Raw genomic sequence first — 22,174 nt, 5'->3', positions numbered from 1 at the left:
CTCTCAACCATGTCTGCCTCTCTCTCTCTCTCGCTCTACCCTGTCTCTCTGTCTATCTGCATGTCTGTCTCTCTCTTGGTTCTTAAGATTTGAGCTTTTCTGCTTGACAAGCTACTCAAAACATTACCTTAGGGGATGGTACTGTATATATCAGTGTCTTATCATTCAATCTTTTACAGGGATTGGCTGAGAAACCAATTTTCCTTTGTGAGTTACAGTGGCTTGCTAAAGTATTCACCCCCTTGGCATTTTTCCTATTTTGTTGACTTACACCTGGAATTAAAATTGATCGGGGGATTGTATAATTTGATTTACAAAACATGCCTACCACTTTAAAGATGCAACATATTTTGGGGGGTGAAACAAACAAGAAGTAAGACAAAAAAAACTGAAAATTTAAGCGTGCATAACTATTCATCCCCCCAAAGTCAATACTTTGTAGAGCCACCTTTTGCAGCAATTACAGCTGAAAGTCTCTTGGGGTATGTCTATATACGCTTGGCACATCTAGCCACTGGGATTTTGGCCTATTATTCAAGGCAAAACGCTCCAGCTCCTTCAAAATGAATGAGGTTCTCTGGTGTACAGCAATCTTTAAGTCATACAACAGATTCTCAATTGGATTGAGGTCTGGTCTTTGACTAGACCATTCCAAGACATGTAAATGTTTCTCCTTAAACCACTGGAGTGTTGCTTTAGCACTATGCTTAGGCCATTGTCCTGCTGGAAGGTGAACCTCTGCCCCAGTCTCAAATCTCTGGAAGACTGAAACAGGTTTCCCTCAATAATTTCCCTCTTATTAGAGCCATCCATCATTCCTTCAATTCTGACCAGTTTCCCAGTCCCTGCAGATGAAAAATATCCCCACAGCATGATGCTTCCACCACAATGCTTCACTTTGGGGATGTTTTTTTCGGTTGATGAGAGTTGTTGTGTTTGCAGGAAGACATGTTTTCCTTGATGGCAAAAAAAGCTCAATTTTAGTTTTATCTGACCAGAGTACCTTATTCCATATGTTTGGGGAGTCTCCCACATGCCTTTTGGTGAACACCAAACCTGTTTGCTTATTTTTTTCTTTAAGCAATGGCTTTTTTTCTGGCCACCCTTCCGTGATGCCCAGCACTGTGGAGTGTACAGTTTAAAGTGGTCCTACGGACAGATACTCCAATCTCCGCTGTGGAGCTTTGCAGCTCCTTCAGGGTTATCTTTGGTCTCCCTTTCAGGCCTCTCTTGGCAGGTTTGTTGTGTTGCCATATTCTTAAAAAAATTTCATAATGGATTTAATGATTGCTTCGTGGGATCTTCAAATATTCTGAAATTATTTTATAACCCAACCCTGACCTGTACTTCTCCACAACTTTGTCCCTGACCTGGTTAGAGAGCTCCTTGGTCTTCGTGGTGCCGCTTGCTTGGTGGTGCTGCAGACTCTGGGGCCTTTCAGAACAGGTGTATATATACTGAGATCATGTGACAGATTATGGGACACAGGTGGATTTTATTTAACTAATTATGTGATTTCTGAACGTAATTGGATGCACCAGATCTTATTTAGGGGCTTCATAGCAAAGGGGGTGAATACATATGCACGCACCACTTTTCCGTTTGACATTTTTTAGAATTAGTAAGTTTTAATTTTGCATTTAATTTCACTTCACCAATTTGAACGATTTTGTGTATGTCCATTACATGAAATCCATTTAAATTCCAGGTTGTAATGCAACAAAAAAGGATAAACACCAAGGGGGATGAACACTTTGCAAGGCACTGTATGTACGTATAATTTACATTTGGAAAAATAACATCTCCTTTAAACAAAGTCCATGTTAGAAGGTTGAAAAAACATGTTTGGCATTGAGGCCCTCTCCGCTACCACCACTCAGACCAGGAAATGGGAGATATCTGTCAAATGAATCACAGTGAATTCATTGAACACCACCTTGAGTTTACCTCGCCAATCAGAATCCAGCTTGGATTGTCAAAGGATGTAGTGTCGATCATCATTATGTCACATTAAGATCACCATGGGGATGTGAGGCACTTGCAGTGCAAGGTGCCCATAGAGAACAAGACAGGGAGCCACAATGGACCAGTCTATAAAATATCCACTAATTACATGTTAGGAAATAAACAGGTGTTCTCTCCAGCTTTCCACATTCATTTTCAGATCCTCTATTGTCTATATATAAGCCTGTGAACTGGGAGGTTAGAGGGTCTTTGTGGAGCTATCACCGAGGTGCTGACAATGAACATCCCCACGAGCTTATTCTGGACGGACACACAAGTTATCAACAATGATAAACACTCTCATTAAGTCTGGATTGGAGCGCAAGGCTGTAATTATGACCGAGTGAGGTTTAGAAGAGATATAATCAGTGCCTTCTGGTGCCAACCATGGGGAGTAGCAACTTCAATCACAAAGACAAGAAATAGAACCATAAAACAGGTGGTGTTTAAAGCTGCAGCCAAAAATATATACACAAAATAATAAGATTTAGGGTCAGTTTCTTTGAGCCAGATTAAGCCTATTCATGGACTAAAAAACATTTCCAATGGAAATTCCCCATTGGACATGGTTTTCAATCCAGGAGTAGGGTTTAGGTCCAAACCAGCCACTTGCATGGATCACCTGCATCTTTTGATAGTGTGTGATGGTTTAGGAGTATTTTAGGAATCAACACTTTTAGATTGTTAAAGGACGTTGAGAATAGAGCATCAGCAGCACTAATATCAGTGTCTGTGTTTTTTATCCATTCTGAGCTTAATGACATTGCATCAAACTGATCTCAGCGATCCGCGAATAAGACGTCTGACAGTTTTATGGTGATATCTTCTCGCATTCTACGAAGAGATTAAGATATTTAATGCATTTCCCAGCCCTCACATTAATTGTTTTCACTCCATTGCCTGTAACTGTGTCTGCATATCTCCTATCCGTTCTCTTATGGACACCCATGCTGCGCTAGAGAGTGTGAAACTGGTTTAAACACTTTGATTTGAGTCCAAACCTTGGGGAATTTAAAAGAGTTGGGAAGGCTAGAAACAGATGGTAATGACTTTTTTCTTTCCCCCTCAACACGCAAACTTTTTGATCAAGATAATTGGACAACTTGAACAAAGTTCTCCACTAAGCTCTTGCTTTCTATCTAAATGCATTATAATCAAGTATTCCTTGGTTATCATTTATTGAAAGGTAATGTCCCTAATTGCAAATGGCCAACTAGTTACATATTAGGATTGAAACCAATGATTTACTTTACATTTATTTGTCAGTCCCTGAGATGGTATTTTGGGTGTAGAAAAGGACATCTGTTAAGTGTCAGACTAGGATGGGTTAAACCTGTTAGACGTGTTTTGATTCTTCCACCAAGGCATTTACCATCAAGACAACACGATTTGAAACAACAGTGATTTCCATATTTTGTCACAGCATTATTTTATATACACTAATGTTCAAAAGTTTGGGGTCACTTAGAGATGTCTTTGTTGTTGAAAGAAAAGCACATTTTTTGTCCATTTAAAATAACATCAAACTGATCAGAAATACAGTGTAGACGTTGTTAATGTTGTAATTGACTATTGTAGCTGGAAACGGCAGACTTTTTATGGAATATCTACATAGGCGTACAGAGGCCCATTATCAGCGACCATCACTCCTCTGTTCCAATGGCACATTGTGTTAGCTAATCCAAGTTTATCATTTTAAAAGGCTAATTGATCATTAGAAAACCCTTTTGCAATTATGTTAGCACAGCTGAAAACTGTTGTTCTGATTAAAGAAGCAATAAAACTGTCCTTCTTTAGACAAGTTGAGTATCAGCATTTGTGGGTTTGCCATTGGAACACAGAGTGATGGTAGCTGATAGTGGGCCTCTGTAAGCCTATGTAGATATTCCATAAAAAAATCTGCCGTTTCCAGCTACAATAGTCATGAACAATGTCTACACTGTATTTCTGATCAATTTGATGTTATTTTAATGGACAAAATATGTGCATTTCTTTCAAAAACAAAGACATTTCTAAGTGACCCCACACTTTTAAAGGGGAGTGTAGATCACACCCTTTGTCACCATAAGCATAGCTAACCCCACCCTGTGAAGCACGCGTTTTTCCGACCAAGTGGTAAACCGTGTTATGACTGGTTATTTCCTCCTCTTTAACGGCTTTTCTAGCAGCTTTGTGTCACACAAAGACGTGGCCGATGAGAATACAAAAGCAGAGGTCACCATCACTGGGGAATCAATTACTCTGCTTATGAACAGACTTCATGAATTGTATGTCTGGCTATCGGAAGCAATAAATAAATAGCCCGTGAGGAAGTGGACCACCATGTTTTTAAAAAATGCACAGTGGGATATGTATGGGCTCTATTTTGCAGACAGATAGTGGGAGACACTAAATCAAGGGAAATATCGAGCCATCCGCCATCGTTTCATTGAGAGTTTAGCCATTGTTCATGCAGGCAATAAGCATCACCTTGGTTACTCTGAGACCAGTGACGATGGAGACAACATTTCAGGAATGTTTCATTTCATTGAAGCATTCTGTTCCTAATCAAGCTTTTATTCAACCTGATATTATGAGGAGCCAGGGAGAATTTTACAGGGCAGTAAAGACCGCTGGCTCTGTGACCATAAACTGCATTGCACTGTACTATACAATGTCTACAAGGGGCAGTGGACAGGGATGTGGGAGCGGGAACGGCCAGGGAAGTTTAGCTGGCTGCAGAGACTATTTTAGAGTGCCTAGATTCACCATCTATTGTAAATCAACGAGACTTCCTATTGCATGCTGTACATTTCTCCGATTGCACAGCATAGCCGTCACTTAAATCAGTTAGATTTTCCTGTCGACACAAAGTGTTTTCAGGAAGTATTCAGAACCCTTGACTTTTTCCACATTTTGTTACATTACAGCCTCATTCTAAAATTGATTTAATGTTTTTTTTCCCCTCATCAATCTAAACACAATACCCCATAATGACAGAGCAACATTTATTTTTTTTTAGCAATGAAAAGCTGAAATGTGACATTTGCATAAGTATTCAGATCCTTTATTCAGTACTTTGTTGAATCACCTTTGGCAGCGACTACAGCCTCGAGTCTTCTAGGATATGATGCTACAAGTTTGGCACACCTGTATTTGGAGAGTTTCTCCCATTCTTCTCTGCAGATTATCTCAAGCTCTTTCAGGTTGGATGGTAGCAGCGCTGCACAGCTATTTTCAGGTCTCTCCAGAAATGTTTGATCGGGTTCAAGTCCGGGCTCTGGCTGGCCCACTCAAGGACATTCAGAGACTTGTCCCGAAGCCACTCCTGTGTTGTCTTGGCATTTATGCCAAAGAGTTCAATCTTGGCCAGAGAATCTTGTTTCTCATGGTCTGAGAGTATTTAGGTGCCTTTTGGCAAACTCAAGCGGGCTGTCAAGTGCCTTTTACTGAGGAGTGGCTTCCGTCTGGCAACTCTACCACAAAGGCCTGATTGGTGGAGTACTGCAAAGATGGTTGTCCTTCTGGAATATTCTCCCATCTCCATCGAGTGACCATCGGGTTGTTGGTTACCTCCCTGACCAAGGCGCTTCTCCCCCGATTGCTCAGCACTAGGAATCTTGCTGCATCCAGACTTCTTCCATTTAAGAATGATGGAGGCCACTGTGTTCGTAGGGATCTTCAATGCTGAAGACATTTTTTGGTGTCCGTCCCCAGATCTGTGCCTCGACACAGTCCTGTCTCGGGAACTCTACAGACAATTCCTTCGACCTCATGGCTTAGTTTTTGCTTTTGTACTGTCAACTGTGAGACCTTATAAAGACAGTGTGTGCCTTTCCAAATAATGTCCAATCAATTGAATTTACCACAGGTGGACTCCAATTCAAGTTGTAGAAACATCAAGGATGATTAATGGAAACAGGATGTACCTGAACTCAATTTCGTGTCTCATAGCAAAGGGTCTGAATACTTTTGTAAATAGGGTATTCATTTTCAATAATAAAAAATACTGTTTTTGCTTTGCCACGATGGGGTTTTGTGTGTAGATTGAGGAGTAAAAGTATTTATTTAATCCATTTTAGTATAAGCCTGTAACGTAACAAAATGTGGAAAAAGTATAAGTGGAAAAAACATTGCACTCGTCCATATTTAAACATACAGTGTAGCTGACCAGACATTGGACCGGAGTCTCCCTGTCATTCCCTGTTAGACGGAACAACGACTTATCAGCTCAGATCACTTTGCCTCAATTAAGTGCGTGTGCTGAAGAACAAATGGAAAAAGCTGACCTCAACGCTGGTTTCCATTAGATTTTTTGTGTCTGTGCAGGAGGAACCATATGTCATGCTTAAGAAGTCTGACAAGGCGCTGGTGGGCAATGACCGTTTCGAGGGATTCTGTATCGACCTGCTCAAGGAGCTGGCCAGCATCCTGGGCTTCACCTACGAGATCCGCCTGGTGCCTGATGGGAAGTACGGATCGCAGGACGACAAGGGCCAGTGGAACGGCATGATCAAGGAGCTGATGGAACACGTGAGTTGGACTACCAGTTACCTTCTGACTGTTACTATTACTGTCTTACTATTGCTTATAACTAGTGCTCAACATTGTAAATTATTAGATGTTAGGACCCTGTTTTTGTCTGTTAGGATCTGATTTGAAACTTATCACAGTCAAACTTAATGTGTTTTTTTTAACAAAAAATATAAAGATTTAAGACGTACTAGGATGAGTAAACGTATAGCAATATATTGATGTTGGTTTTGAAAGCATCAAATGAAAGCATCGAAGGCTGTTAAAATATAACTGACATTGACAACGCGGACAGTGCCCCGCTGGCATTTTGAGAGTGTCCCTCCCCATCGCCCTCTCCCTGTCCTCAGACCCCCTGGTCAACGATGTGCTCGGCTGGAAAAGCTGTAATAGCTAGAGTGGCATTTAGAGAAGGGAGAGGGTGGGAGTCGGACGGTTCGAGTCAATGGCTAGGTGCAGAAAGGGTTAGGAAAGGTGGGCTAGCGCCGTAGCACTTAATCTCTGCCTTAGCCAGATCCAGCTTTTATCAGATCCAGGTTGATATCAGTAACCTTGAGGGGGAACTAAGAGATTGAGGCAGGAAAATGTTGCTTATATAAATACAAGCTTTCTTCATAATGAACAGTAAACATAGGCTACAGATGTCCATATGTTATTGTATCTTACTCTTTTTTTCTATCATTATTGTATTCTGCATTGTTGAAAGGGCTTGCAAGAATGCATTTCACTGTTAGTCTACACATGTTGTTTACGAAGCATGTGACAATGAACGTTGATTTCATTTGATTTGACAGTTGAATGTTACCAATAGCCACTATCTAGAGAGTAGCCTGGATATACACACGGATTTCAGTCTTTCACTTTTGTTTTGAGGATAACAATCAAATCAAATGTTATTTGTCACATGCACCGAATACAACCTTACAGTGAAATGCTTACTTACAAGCCCTTAAACCAACAATACAATTTTAAGAAAATACACAACAAAAATGTAAGAGATAAGAAAAACAAATAATTAAAGAGCCGCAGTTAATAACAATAGCGGGGCTATATACAGTGGTACTGGTGGTAATGTGTCAACGTGCGGGGGCACCGGTGTCGAGGTAGTTGAGGGAATTATGTACATGCAGGTAGGGTTATTAAAGTGGCTATGCATAGATGATAACAGAGAGTAGTAGTAGCGTAGGGTGGGGGGGGGGGGGCAAATTGTCAGGGTAGCCATTTGATTAGCTGTTTAGGAGTCTTATGGCTTGGGGGTAGAAGCTGTTTAGAAGCCTCTTGGACCTAGACTTGGCGGGTCAGTAGTCATTTAGGCAGGTTACCTTAGTGTTCTTGGGAACAGGGACTATGGTGGTCTGCTTGAAACGTGTTGGTATTACAGACTCAGACAGGGAGAGGTTGAAAATGTCAGTGAAGACACATTGGTCAGCGCATGCTCGGAGTACACTTCCTGGTAATCCGTCTGGCCCAGCGGCCTTGTGAATGTTGACCTGTTTGAAGGTCTTACTCACATCGGCTGTGGAAAGCGTGATCACACAGTGTGATTCAGTCAGGTTTCAAAGTTGTCTAGACAGTAGAGAACATTTGAAAACAACAAAGCAAGTTTCAGAGCACCTGTATCTATATCTCCATTCATATATCCCATGCTGTGAAATGTACTTTGTACTGTACTCAGTGCACTCCAACACATTTTCCCCCTATAGTGTATTATGGGCAACATATACTTAGTACAATGCAGATGAATTCAAGCCCTGTGGTCTTACTTGTTTTGATATATGGTTTGAGTTCACTCTCAGCAGTTTCTCACAGTTAAATAGTTGGCTGAAGAGGTCTCAGTAATTCCTGAACACTTATCTTGGCTTGGGTAGAACTGAGCATGCTACATGATGTTTTCTACAGTTCTACTGTATTTGGGTCTATTGCTTCCAAGATAGTAATATCAGCTGATAGTAGAGGAATCAAGAACACCAATGTTCCATTCAGATATTACGTACTGTAGGTGTACCTATTATCTGCATCACGGTTATAGAATACAGTAATATAGGACTAGGTTTTGATCTAGTATGTTCCTTACACAGTATGTAAAGGGTAAGTGTGCTATAGATTGTCTCCCTGTGCTACTGCTCTTTATTTGAGTGGCCTACACTGTATCAACACTGCTATATGGATTTATTTAGCTGGTTCTATTTTGTGGCTCAGAGCTTTTCTTCCTCCTGTCTATACTGATAAGCTGATCTTGAAACAGCAGACCTGGAAAGTAAACTTTGGAGTCAGCTCAAGAGAACTGTCCTGGGATTGCCATGAGAAGCTTGGATGGATATTGGTTTCCATACAAGTAAACCAACAACACCAACAACAATATCATTCATATATTCATAATTCCATTCCTTTACTTTAGATTTGTGTGTATTGTGCATATTGTTGTGAAATTGCTAAATATTACCTGTTAGATATTACTGCACTGTTGGAGCTAGAAACACAAGCATTTCGCTACACCTGCAATAACATCTGCTAAACACGTGTATGTGACCAATAACATTTCATTTGACAACCTTATCCCAAGGATTGGTATCATGGCTGTGGTCCTGCATTCTGTTCATCCCATACCAGAATCACCATGTGTCATTGGCTAATGTGCTGACAGGTTTGACATCCATGTCACGACTTCTACCGAAGTCGATGCCTCTCCTTGTTCGGGCGGTCCTCTGCGGTCGACGTCGCCGGTCTTCTAGCCATCCCCGATTCATTTTCCATTTGTCTTGTCTTGTTTTCCCACACACCTGGTTCTCATTTCCCTCATTATGTGTTGTGTATTTAACCCTCTGTTTCCCCCGTGTCTTTGTGTGGTATTGTTTCTTCTGTTTCATGTTATGCGCACGTTAGTCTGTTGCGCTGGGTTATGTTAACCCGTATTGTTATTTCGTGTTCACTTTGCCGTGTGCTTTTGGTTCACCTAAATAAAAGGCTCCGTTGGGTACCCAATATCTGCTCTCCTGCACCTGAATCCCTTATAGCCATTTACGAATACCTGACAATCCAATGGAAGTCATGGATATGTTTCTGGGATGCTTTTATGCAAATAGAGGTATGAGCTCAGATGACACTGACAGCAAACAAATATTTATTAACCCATGTTGTGTTGGGATGACCACATAACATTACAATGCTGCCGTTTACTAGTGACCCAACAGGTCACCTACAGTTGTTAGATACATTTATTGGTTTAAGGAAGACGACAAGCAAAACAAAGCTGTCTGCGTTTGTTATCAGCTGATTCGTCCTGCCAGCCCACAATCTCACGTAAATCATAGTTTCATTACTCAACGGTGCAGTAGTCGTGTGTGTTTATTAAAAGCAGTTGTAAGCCTTCATTCATCTTTGTAGGTCACCGAGCTCTGTCAACAAAGAAGCAAAATGTGGTTTGACAAAAATAGAGTCTTTGTTGGTATGTCTGATGTCACCTTTTGTCAACGTGTAGGAAGGATTTCTGATTTCTAAAAACATGCATGCATGTAGCTGGGTTAGTGTTTTTCTATACATTCCCTGAGATTGTACTATTGAATAAACCAAGACAGAAGTATTGCATTGTGTCTCACCTACAAGTCCAACTTTGTGTGCATCAGGTGAATATACAGTATTTCTGTCTATGCATACACATGTATACATGATTAATAGGCTGTTGTGTGTAAATACAAATAGGATACATATTGAATGAGAAAGAGTGTGTGTGTTGTGGCTAATTAAACACAAAACAGCCTTCCGTGCCCATGTAGCATAGCGGCCTTTATTTTCCTCTGAGTCGTCAAAGCTCACTACAATGCCAAAGAGCATTGTTCAAAAGGCGTTAAATTATGCAACAGGTCATGTTAAACTTGATTTAGTCACAATAGATTATCCAATTAATCATGATGTTGATGCCAGTATTATTAGCGAGCTTAACACATCATTTGTTTCTTTTCAATTAATCTCTTGCTCCGTCAGACACACAGGAAGGTTACGGCGAGACCGATGCACACCACAGCAATCCACACATCTCATTGTCTACATGTAGAGATAGCAGACTGGACTTGGGACCTTGGCAAGATATTGGATTGAAAAGGGGCTTTATTTGCAGTTCTAGGCACGTACACGTGTTGTCTCTATCTGAGGGTCGCAGACCTGATTGGTTTTACAGTGGTACGCGGAGGAGTTTTTGACTACTGAGGGCGGGATAGTGGTCAGAGCTGTCATTTTGACGGACGGACAGCATGACTTTCAATTGCATCAACAACCACAGCTACATTATTCTGCTACATGATAGTGTTTTGTGCTATAGAAGTCTACTTGAAGGATAGGGTGATGTTATAGTAATGCAAATGCCATTATCACTCTACAATCCTTTGCTATTCAAGGGGGACGTACTGTAGTCAGACGATGGAATTACCAGGGACAACATTTCTCTAGTCATAAATGCAAATTGAAATAGTGGTGGACAATGAGGCAGTTGGAGCACCATATGCAAATCTTTGTAAAACAATCGAGTTAAGAGGTACAGGAAATATGGCGATATGTTCTCCGGCGCTGTCCAAGATTATCATTCAATACACCTATAAGACTAAATAATCAAACCCCACAAATGTTAAAACCAGTAAATGTCAAATGGACTGCAAGTAACACAGATTGTTATATCTTGTTACAGTTAATCTCTGCTGGGAGTGTTGATCTAAACTACCGGTCAAAGATTTTAGAACACCTACTCATTCAAGGGGTTTTCTTTATTTTACTATTTTCTACATTGTAGTATAATAGTGAAGACATCAAAACTATGAAATAACATATGGAATCATGTACTAACCAAAAAAGTGTTAAAGAAATCAAAATATATATTTTATATTTGAGATTCTTCAAACTGCCACCCTTTGCCTTGATGACAGCTTTGCACACTCTTGGCATTCTCTCAAGCAGCTTCTTGAAGTAGTCACCTGGAATGCATTTCAATTACCAGGTGTGCCTCCTTAAAAGTGAATTTGTGGAATTTTTTTCCTTCTTAACCTCTAGCGTCGAGCAAACCCATATCCGGGAGCGTAATCATAGCCTCAAGCTCATTACCATAACGCAACGTTAACTATTCATGAAAATCGCAAATGAAATGAAAGAAATATATTCACTCACAAGCTTAGCCTTTTGTTAACAACACTGTCATCTCAGATTTTCAAAATATGCTTTTCAACCATAGCTACACAAGCATTTGTGTAAGAGTATTGATAGCCTAGCATAGCATTAAGCCTAGCATTCAGCAGGCAACATTTTCACTAAAACAAGAAAAGCATTCAAATAAAATAATTTACCTTTGAAGAACTTCGGATGTTTTCAATGACGAGACTCTCAGTTAGATAGCAAATGTTCATTTTTTCCAAAAATATTATTTGTGTAGGAGAAATCGCTCCGTTTTGTTGGTACCCCCAATCCCAGCCAACAGCTCTGTTTGGCTAAGAAAAAAATCTGAAAATGCAGTCTCTACAACGCCAAACCTTTTACCAAATTAACTCCATAATATCGACAGAAACATGGCAAACATTGTTTAGAATCAATCCTCAAGGTGTTTTTCACATATCTATTCGATGATAAATCATTCGTGGCAGTTGGGTTTCTCCTCGGAAGCAAACTGAAAAATACACGCAGCTGGAGATTACGCAATAATTGCGACGGAGGGCACCAAGCGAGCACCTGGTAGATGTAGTGTAAAATGGTCAATCTTCCAATGATATGCCTACAAATACGTCACAATGCTGTCGACACTATGGGGAAACGACAGAAAGTCTAAGCTCATTCGTGGCCCATTCACAGCCATATAAGGAGTCATTGGAACACAACGCCTTCAAAATCTGGGGCACTTCCTGTTTGAAATTTCATCTTGGTTTCGCCTGTAGCATCAGTTCTGTGGCACTCACAGACAATATCTTTGCAGTTTTGGAAACATCAGGGTGTTTTCTTTCCAAAGCTGTCAATTATATACATAGTCGAGTATCTTTTCGTGACAAAATATCACGCTTAAAACGGGAACGTTTTTTTATCCAATAATAAAATACCGCCCCCAGAGTTCCAAGAAGTTCATGAATTGAGCCAATCAGTTGTGTTGTGACAAGAGGAATGAAAGATCCATAGTTTTTCATTTTACATTTTTTTACAGCTTTTTTTGCTACATACATTTGACATTTTACCTTTTACATATACATTTTACATACATGGTACCCCCAATCCCAGCCAACAGCTCTGCAACTCCCGCAGCTACTTGCCAAGCCTCCCCAGCTTCTACTTCACACAAATCCAGATAGCAGATGTTCTGAAAGAGCTGCAAAATCTGAACCCGTACAAATCAGCTGGGATAGACAATCTGGACCCTCTCTTTCTAAAATTCATTCTTGCAACCCCTACTACCAGTCTGTTCAACCTCTCTTTCGTATCGTCCGAGATCCTTGAAGTTTCCGCGGTCATCCCCCTCTTCAAAGGGGGTGACACTCTAGACCCAAACTGTTACACACCTATCCATCCTGCCCTGCCTTTCTAAAGTCTTCGAAAGCCAGGTTAACTTCTTGGTGACGGGGCAGTATTTTCGCATCCGGATGAAATGCATGCCCAAATTCAACTGCCTGCTACTCATCCCCAGAAGATAAGATATGCACATTATTAGTACATTTGGGTAGAAAACACTCTGAAGTTTCTGTTTGAATCATGTTTGAATCATGTCTGTGAGTATAACAGAACTTATTTAGCAGGCGAAACCCCAAGGACAAACCATTCAAATGTTTCTTTTTTTGAGGTCACTCTCTTTTCAATAGTTTCATTGGGAATCCAGATTTCTAAGGGACCTTCTTGCAGTTCCTATCACTTCCACTGGATATCAACAGTCTTTAGAAATTGGTTGAGGTTATTCCTTTGTGTAATGAAAAAGTACGGCCATCTTGAACGAGGGTCACTTGAAGTGTACTGTTAGATAGAGGCGTGCGACCAGAAAGCTAGCTACAGTTTGTTTTCCTCCTGTATTGAACACAGATCATCCCGTCTTCAATTTTATCTATTATTTACGTAAGAAAATACCTAAAGTTGTATTACAAAATAATTTTGAAATGTTTTGGCAAAGTTTACAGGTAACTTTTAAGATATTTTGTAGTCACGTTGGAACCGGTGTTTTTCTGGATCAAACGCGCCAAATAAATTGACATTTTGGATACATATCGAACAAAAGGACCATTTGTGATTGTAGTGCCAACAAAAGAAGCTCGTCAAAGGTAAGGCATGAATTATATTGTTATTTCTGCGTATTGTGTCGCGCCTGCAGGGTTGAAATATGGTGTATCTCTTTGTTTACGGAGGTGCTATACTCAGATAATAGCATTGTTTGCTTTTGCCGAAAAGCCTTTTTGAAATCTGACATGTTGGCTGGATTCACAAGTGTAGCTTTAATTTGCTATCTTGCATGTGTGATTTAATGAAAGTTAGATTTTTATGGTAATTTATTTGAATTAGGCGCTCTGCATTTTTCCTGGTTTTTGGCCAGGTTGGACGCTAGCGTCCCAAATATCCCAGAGAGGTTAATAAACAGATCGCTGACCATTTCGAATCCCACCGTACCTTCTCCGCTGTGCAATCCGGTTTTCGAGCTGGTCACGGGTGCACCTCAGCCAAGCTCAAGGTACTAAACGATATCATAACCGCTATCGATAAAAGACAGTACTGTGCAGCCGTCTTCATCAACATGGCCAAGGCTTTCGACTCTGTCATTCACGTATTCTTAGCGACAGCCTCAACAGCCTTGGTTTCTCAAATGACTGCCTTGCCTGGTTCACCAACTACTTCTCAGATAGAGTTGTATGTCAAATCGGAGGGCCTGTTGTCCGGACCTCTGGCAGTCTCTATGGGGGTACCACAGGGTTAAATTTTGGGGCTGACTCCTTTCTCTGTATATATCTGTATATATCAACGATGTCGCTCTTGCTGCGGGTGATTCCCTAATCCACCTCTACGCAGACAACACCATTCTGTATACATCTGGCCCTTCTTTGGTCACTGTGTTAACAAACCTCCAATCAAGCTTCAATGCCATACAACACTCCTTCCGTGGCCTCCAACTGCTCTTAAACGCTAGTAAATCTAAATGGATGCTTGTTAACCGATCCCTGCCCGCACCCGCCCGCCCGACTAGCATCACTACTCTGGACGGTTTTGACATAGAATATGTGGACAACTACAAATACCTGGGTGTCTGGCTAGACTGTAAACCCTCCTTCCAGACTCATTTAATATCTCCAATACAAAATTAAATCTAGAATCGGCTAGAATCTAGAATCGCAACAAAGCCTCCTTCACTCACGCCGCCAAACTGACTATCCTACCGATCCTTGACTTCGGCGATGTCGTTTACAAAATAGCCTCTAACACTCTACTTAGCACACTGGATGCAGTCTATCACAGTGTCATCCGTTTTGTCACCAAAGCCCCATATACAGTGCCTTGCGAAAGTATTCGGCCCCCATGAACTTTGCGACCTTTTGCCACATTTCAGGCTTCAAACATAAAGATATAAAACTGTATTTTTTTGTGAAGAATCAACAACAAGTGGGACACAATCATGAAGTGGAACGACATTTATTGGATATATCAAACATTTTTAACAAATCAAAAACTGAAAAATTGGCCGTGCAAAATTATTCAGCCCCTTTACTTTCAGTGCAGCAAACTCTCTCCAGAAGTTTAGTGAGGATCTCTGAATGATCCAATGTTGACCTAAATGACTAATGATGATAAATACAATCCACCTGTGTGTAATCAAGTCTCCGTATAAATGCACCTGCACTGTGATAGTCTCAGAGGTCCGTTAAAAGCGCAGAGAGCATCATGAAGAACAAGGAACACACCAGGCAGGTCCGAGATACTGTTGTGAAGAAGTTTAAAGCCGGATTTGGATACAAAAAGATTTCCCAAGCTTTAAACATCCCAAGGAGCACTGTGCAAGCGATAATATTGAAATGGAAGGAGTATCAGACCACTGCAAATCTACCAAGACCTGGCCGTCCCTCTAAACTTTCAGCTCATACAAGGAGAAGACTGATCAGAGATGCAGCCAAGAGGCCCATGATCACTCTGGATGAACTGAAGAGATCTACAGCTGAGGTGGGAGACTCTGTCCATAGGACAACAATCAGTCGTATATTGCACAAATCTGGCCTTTATGGAAGAGTGGCAAGAAGAAAGCCATTTCTTAAAGATATTTACTTAAAAAGTGTCGTTTAAAGTTTGCCACAAGCCACCTGGGAGACACACCAAACATGTGGAAGAAGGTGCTCTGGTCAGATGAAACCAAAATTGAACTTTTTGGCAACAATGCAAAACGTTATGTTTCGCGTAAAAGCAACACAGCTGAACACACCATCCCCACTGTCCAACATGGTGGTGGCAGCATCATGGTTTGGGCCTGCTTTTCTTCAGCAGGGACAGGGAAGATGGTTAAAATTGATGGGAAGATGGATGGAGCCAAATACAGGACCATTCTGGAAGAAAACCTGATGGAGTCTGCAAAAGACCTGAGACTGGGACGGAGATTTGTCTTCCAACAAGACAATGATCCAAAACACAAAGCAAAATCTACAATGGAATGGTTCAAAAATAAACATATCCAGGTGTTAGAATGGCCAAGTCAAAGTCCAGACCTGAATCCAATCGAGAATCTGTGGAAAGAACTGAAAACTGCTGTTCACAAATGCTCTCCATCCAACCTCACTGAGCTCGAGCTGTTTTGCAAGGAGGAATGGGAAAAAATTTCAGTCTCTCGATGTGCAAAACTGATAGAGACATACCCCAAGGGACTTACAGCTGTAATCGCAGCAAAAGTTGGCGCTACAAAGTATTAACTTAAGGGGGCTGAATAATTTTGCACGCCCAATTTTTCAGTTTTTGATTTGTTACAAAAGTTTGAAATATCCAATAAATGTCGTTCCACTTCATGATTGTGTCCCACTTGTTGTTAATTCTTCACAAAAAAATACAGTTTTATATCTTTATGTTTGAAGTCTGAAATGTGGCAAAAGGTCGCAAAGTTCAAGGGGGCCGAATACTTTCGCAAGGCACTGTACCTCCCACCACTGCGACCTGTATGCTCTCGTCGGCTGGCCCTCATTACATATTTGTTGCCAGACCCACTGGCTCCAGGTCATCTATAAGTCTTTGCTAGGTAAAGCTCTGCCTTATCTCAGCTCACTGGTCACGATAACAACACCCACCCGTAGCACGCGCTCCATTAGGTATATCTCACTCATCATCCCCAAAGCCAACACCTCGTTTGGCCGCCTTTCCTTTCAATTTTCTGCTGCCAATAACTGGAACGAATTGCAAAAATCGCTGAAGTTGGAGACTTATATCTCCCTCACTAACTTTAAACATTAGCTATCTGAGCAGCTAACCGATCGCTGCAGCTGTACACAGCCAATCTGTAATAAGCCCATCCAATCTACCTACCTCATCCCCATATTTTTTTTATTTACTTTTTTGCTCTTTTGCACATCATCATCTGCATATCTATCACTCCAGTGTTAATTTGCTGAATTGTAATGACTTCGCTACTATGGCCTATTTATTGCCTTACCTCCTCACTCCATTTGCACACAATGCATATAGACTTTATTTTTCTATTGTGTTGTACGTTTGTTTATTCCATGTGTAACTCTGTTGTTGCTTGTGTCGCACTGATTTGCTTTATCTTGGCCATGTCGCAGTTATAAATGAGAACTTGTTCTCAACTGGCCTAACTGGTTAAATAAAAAAAAATTAAAAAATCATTTATATTACAATGATACATTACCAAACAAACTCTTTAATCCCAACCCTCAGCCACTCTCAGCCCATCCCACCTATCACCATAAACCGCCCTTGTTTGGTTTCCATGTGCCATATATTTTTTTAATTGTGCTGTGATGTTTAACTAAATTTATGAATCTTTCTAATCATACATACATTTTTTTAACCATTCCTGAACCTGTGATCAGAAACAAGCTATATAGGGGCAATACCAGAATAAGTGATCTATTGATTCTGTCTCTTCGCAATAAAATCTAAAGAACTGAGATAGTTGTATGCCCAATATATATAGCATTCTGTTGGTGGCAAGAAATGTATCTAATAATTTAAATTGAAAAACTAAGTGTTGAGTCTAGTGTAGTTTTTTGTACCAGTTCTTAAACCATGTGCTGTTTATTTTGCAACCTGTATGGTGCCGCTGTCTGCATGTTTGTCCTGAAACGGGTATATTTTTCTATTTATGCCAGTTCCTTTTAGCGAAGTTGTATCTTTAATATATGGCAGGCAAACAAGTTCCCTACCTTCTCCATTTTCCAGTTTCTGCCTCCAAATTTTATGGTAGTGCTGCAGTCAGTTGGTTGTAAATTTGGATTGAGTAGATATTCCCACACATTTTCGATAACTGCATAGGTGACATAAATCTAATATAAAAATGTAAAACAAATTCCATGAAGAATGTTTTTTGTTTATCAATATATTTTAGTTAAACCATAACATTTGTTGTAATATTTGTTCTATCTTTTCTGGAGGATAAAACTGAAATTGCAACCAGGTTTGTATGGCTTGTTTAAGAAAGGGTGATACTGTCAACAAAATTTCATTTTCAAATAGTCGGAAATGAGAAGTTGTAATCTGTATGAAGGCAAAAAAGCAATTTTTGAACAAAGGATGAGCTCTTCTTAATAATCTACTGGAGAACCATTTGGGGTTTAAGTATAACTAATGTATGAGTGAAGCTTTTAGTGAGGTTTAATGCTTTAATATTTAATAATTTTAGCCCCCCAAACTCATATTCATTATATAAATAGGCATGTTTAATTTTGTCTGGCTTAGAATTCCAAATAAAATGAATTATTTTTTGCTCGTATGATTTGAAAAACAAATCATCTGGAGTAGGCAATGCCATTAGTAAACTGGGATAGGACCAAAGAGTTAATCAATGTAATTTTTCCATAAATAGACAAGTATTTACCTCTCCATGGTTGCAAAAGAATGATCTATTTTTGCTAATATTCTATCGAAATTAAATGTGGGAAGTTCATTTATATTTTTTGAGATTTGAATACAAAGCATTGTCTACTTCACCATCCGCCCATTTTATTGGTAAACTACAAGGTAGTGTAAACACTGTATTTTTTAATGATCCAATACGTAATAAGGTACACTTGTCATAATACGGTTTTAATCCAGAGGCTAGAAAAGTGATCAAGATCTTCAAATGAGACTGTGCAGGGATCAGGATTTCAGACTAAACCTGTTATGGCTAAACCTGTTATGGCTGCATCCCTTTGTTCTCAATTTCCGCCTGAAGACATACCCTAATCTAACTGCCTGTAGCTCAGCCCCAGAGGCAAGGATAAGCATATTCTTGGTATCATTTGAATGGAAACATTCTGACGTTTGTGGAAATGTTAATTGAATGTAGGATAATATAACACAGTAGATCAGGTGGAAGAAAAGAGAAAGAAAGAGCATACGTTTTCTGTTTTTTATTGTTGTAGTATCATCTTTCACATGTACTAGAATAGCCACACAGTCAGATAGGATGCTGGAGATCATTTTTGATGGATAACACAAGAGGGCAACTGTAGGTGTGCAAAGTGTCAGACTGATAACTTCAGGAATGGGTGAGCTACATGACATTTAGCATGAAGTCACCCAGGTGTCCCACACAAGTTGCCCAAATGTACCCAAGTGGCCGAATTGGTGAAATGACCTATAACTAAATACAGCAGTGCAAATAACTATATACAACATATAAAAAAGCAATTCTAACACACACACACACACACAAAAAAGTTACAAAATATATTTTAAATAAATATTTTAAAAAAACAGTACACCCTTTGGAAGTCCTCGTCACAATATGTTGCTGATAGAGATGGAATTCACGGCACAAACGGTTTACAAAATGTTTCGATTTAGGCTATAAAAATGGATTTTATCAAAGAAAATGGCACTTCATTTGATTACTGGGACCCTCAGGAAGAGAAATAAGAGAAAGATATCAGAATGTAAGTCATAATTTTACCTTCAGATGTGAATGTCATGGCGGAAAATGTTTCCGTTGTTGATTGCTCTTCTCAAACAAAAGCATGGGATTTGTTCTCTGTAATAGCTATTTTAAATTGGAAAACATAGTTTGATTACCAAGATTCTAATCTTTTGAAGGGTGTAAGACACTTTTGAAGGGTGTAAGACAAATTGTCTTCCAATAGGCTTTGATTACATTTCCAATATCCCAGGCCATGTGGATATTCTGTAAGAGTTACATGGAGGCCAATTAGATGGTGGTCAGATCGCATTCAGTCTCCTATTAATACTTTTGAAAATGTTTGATGCCAGCAAGAGCAAGAATAGGAAGTAATCAAGATGGCTAGCTTGATTAAGCCTCCATGTATATTTTACTAGGTCAGGATTCTTCAATCTCCATATATCCACTAATTTTAATGTATCCATGATCTTCATAATCTCCTTAAGTGTGATAGTTAATAGAACGATTTCCTTTACGATAATAGATTATTTTGTTGCTTGTGAGCTCAATACATTATTATATATATTTTAAAAAAAGTGTGGATCATTATTATTTGGCCCATATAGATTAATTAGCAAGATGGTCCAATAGCATTTTTTAAATATATATTCGATAATATATATGCCGGGACAATTAGTTTTTCAGTAGGACCGATTGGAATAATGGCTACCTCTGTATTTTACGCGATAATCTCTCTGGGAGCCATCAGGTGACCACTTGCGCAATGTAGCCGCTTACGGGTATTCTTCAACATAAATGCGGAAAACTACGTCACAATGCTGTAGACACCTTTGGGAATACGGAGAAAGAGTAATCTGGTTGATAGCCCATTCACTGCTCAATAGGGACGCATTGGAACACAGCGCTTTCAAAACATGAGGCACTTCCGGATTGGATTTTTCTCAGGCTTTCGCCTGCAATGTCAGTTCTGTTATACTCACAGACAATATTTTTACAGTTTTGGAAACTTTAGAGTGTTTTCTATCCTAAGCTGTCAATTATATGCATATTCTAGCATCTTCTCCTGACAAAATATCCTGTTTACTACGGGAACGTTATTTTTCCAAAAATGAAAATACTGCCGCCTAGTCACAACAGGTTATTAATTAGTATAATCACCCCTTTTGAGATTCTTTGACCATGACACAAATATATTTCTCCCTCCCAGTCCTTTTTCCACCCAACCTCATCTATATTTGTAGAATGAGTTTCCCGTAAACAATAGATATTATATTCTTTCTCTTTTAGCCATGTAAAAATGGATCTTCTTTTTTTTTATGATCTGATAAGCCATTACAATTATAAATTGCATAATTGACATATTTCATGTAGTCCTCATTATATCCTGTTTTATTACGACTAAAAAAGGAAGAAGGAACATAGATTCTAACGGACACTAATGACTGTAAGTAAAAATGTGTCTTAGGGATCACATTATATTAGTCTGCCAGAGTTGCCTCTGCTGCAGAGGATAAGTTCATTTGAGTTACCAGCCTCAGAAATTGCAGTCCAAATAAATGCTTCACAGAGTTCAATTCAAGCAACATCAACTGTTCAGGGGAGACTGTGTGAATCATGGTCGAATTGCTGCGAAGAAACCAATACTTAAGAAGAGACTTGCTTGGGCCAAGAAACACGAGCAATAGACATTAGAACGGTGGAAATTTGTCTTTTGGTCTGGAGTCCAAATTTCAGATTTTTGGTTCCAAGTGCCCGCCGTGTCTTTATGAGATGTGGTGTAAGTGAACGGATGATCTCTGCATGTGTATTTCCCACCGTAAAGCATGGAGGAGGAGGTGCTATGGTGTGGGGGGTACATTTCTGGTGACACTGTCTGTGATTTATTTAGAATTCAAGGTACACTTAACCAGCATGGCTACCACAGAATTATACAGCGATACGCCATCCCATCTGGTTTGGGATTAGTGGGGCCTGGCCTCCACAGTCCCCCGACCTCAACCAAATTGAGATGGTTTGGGATGAGTCGGACCACAGAGTGAAGGAAAAGAAGCCAACAAGTGCTCAGAATATGTGTGAACTCCAGGTGAAGCTGGTTGAGAGAATGCCAAGAGTTTGAAAAGCTGTCATCAAGGCAAAGTGTGGATATTTGAAGCATCTCAAATATAAAATATACATTTGTTTAACACGTTTTTGGTTACTATATGATTCCATATGTGTTATTTCATAGTTGTGATGTCTTCACTATTATTCTACAATGTAGAAAATAGTAAAAATAAAAAATAAATCTTGAATGAGTAGGTGTTCTAAATCTTTGACCGGTAGTGTTGGTGTAATTGTATGAATCCTACAGAATGTTATCAGGTGTGGCAGTATGGAGGTAGCACAGCTCTAAGCTTACAATACCATCTGCGCGCCCACAGATAACACAGAGCCATGTGGCACTCAGCAGGGTACTATTAGGTTATCACACGTGTGCTCCGCAATACGTGTCTAAGCAGAAAATAGCCGTGCAGCGTGTATATTAGCGCACCATAGGGATGGCTGAGATTGGCTGGGATCACCTGCTGCTCGGTCTTCCGGTTGAGTGGCAGCTAGCTTGAAAAGCTGAGGTCG

The 22,174-nt window shown here is 39.9% G+C and overlaps 1 protein-coding gene across 2 annotated transcripts in view; it reads left to right on the top strand.

The window, feature by feature from the left end:
* Positions 1–22,174, top strand: part of LOC110517528 (glutamate receptor ionotropic, kainate 3) — a 122,150-nt gene that overhangs the window by 77,442 nt on the left and 22,534 nt on the right. For both annotated transcript variants that reach the window (XM_021595539.3, XM_090229275.1), the window contains exon 10: positions 6,313–6,516. In XM_021595539.3, the coding sequence (XP_021451214.1) occupies positions 6,313–6,516 (204 nt within the window). The remainder of the gene's footprint in view (positions 1–6,312; positions 6,517–22,174) is intronic.

Source organism: Oncorhynchus mykiss, chromosome 3, assembly GCF_057628025.1.
Source record: "Oncorhynchus mykiss isolate SJ-2025 chromosome 3, ASM5762802v1, whole genome shotgun sequence".
NCBI classification, from domain to species: domain Eukaryota; kingdom Metazoa; phylum Chordata; class Actinopteri; order Salmoniformes; family Salmonidae; genus Oncorhynchus; species Oncorhynchus mykiss.
This window is presented reverse-complemented; position numbering and strand designations above follow the sequence as displayed.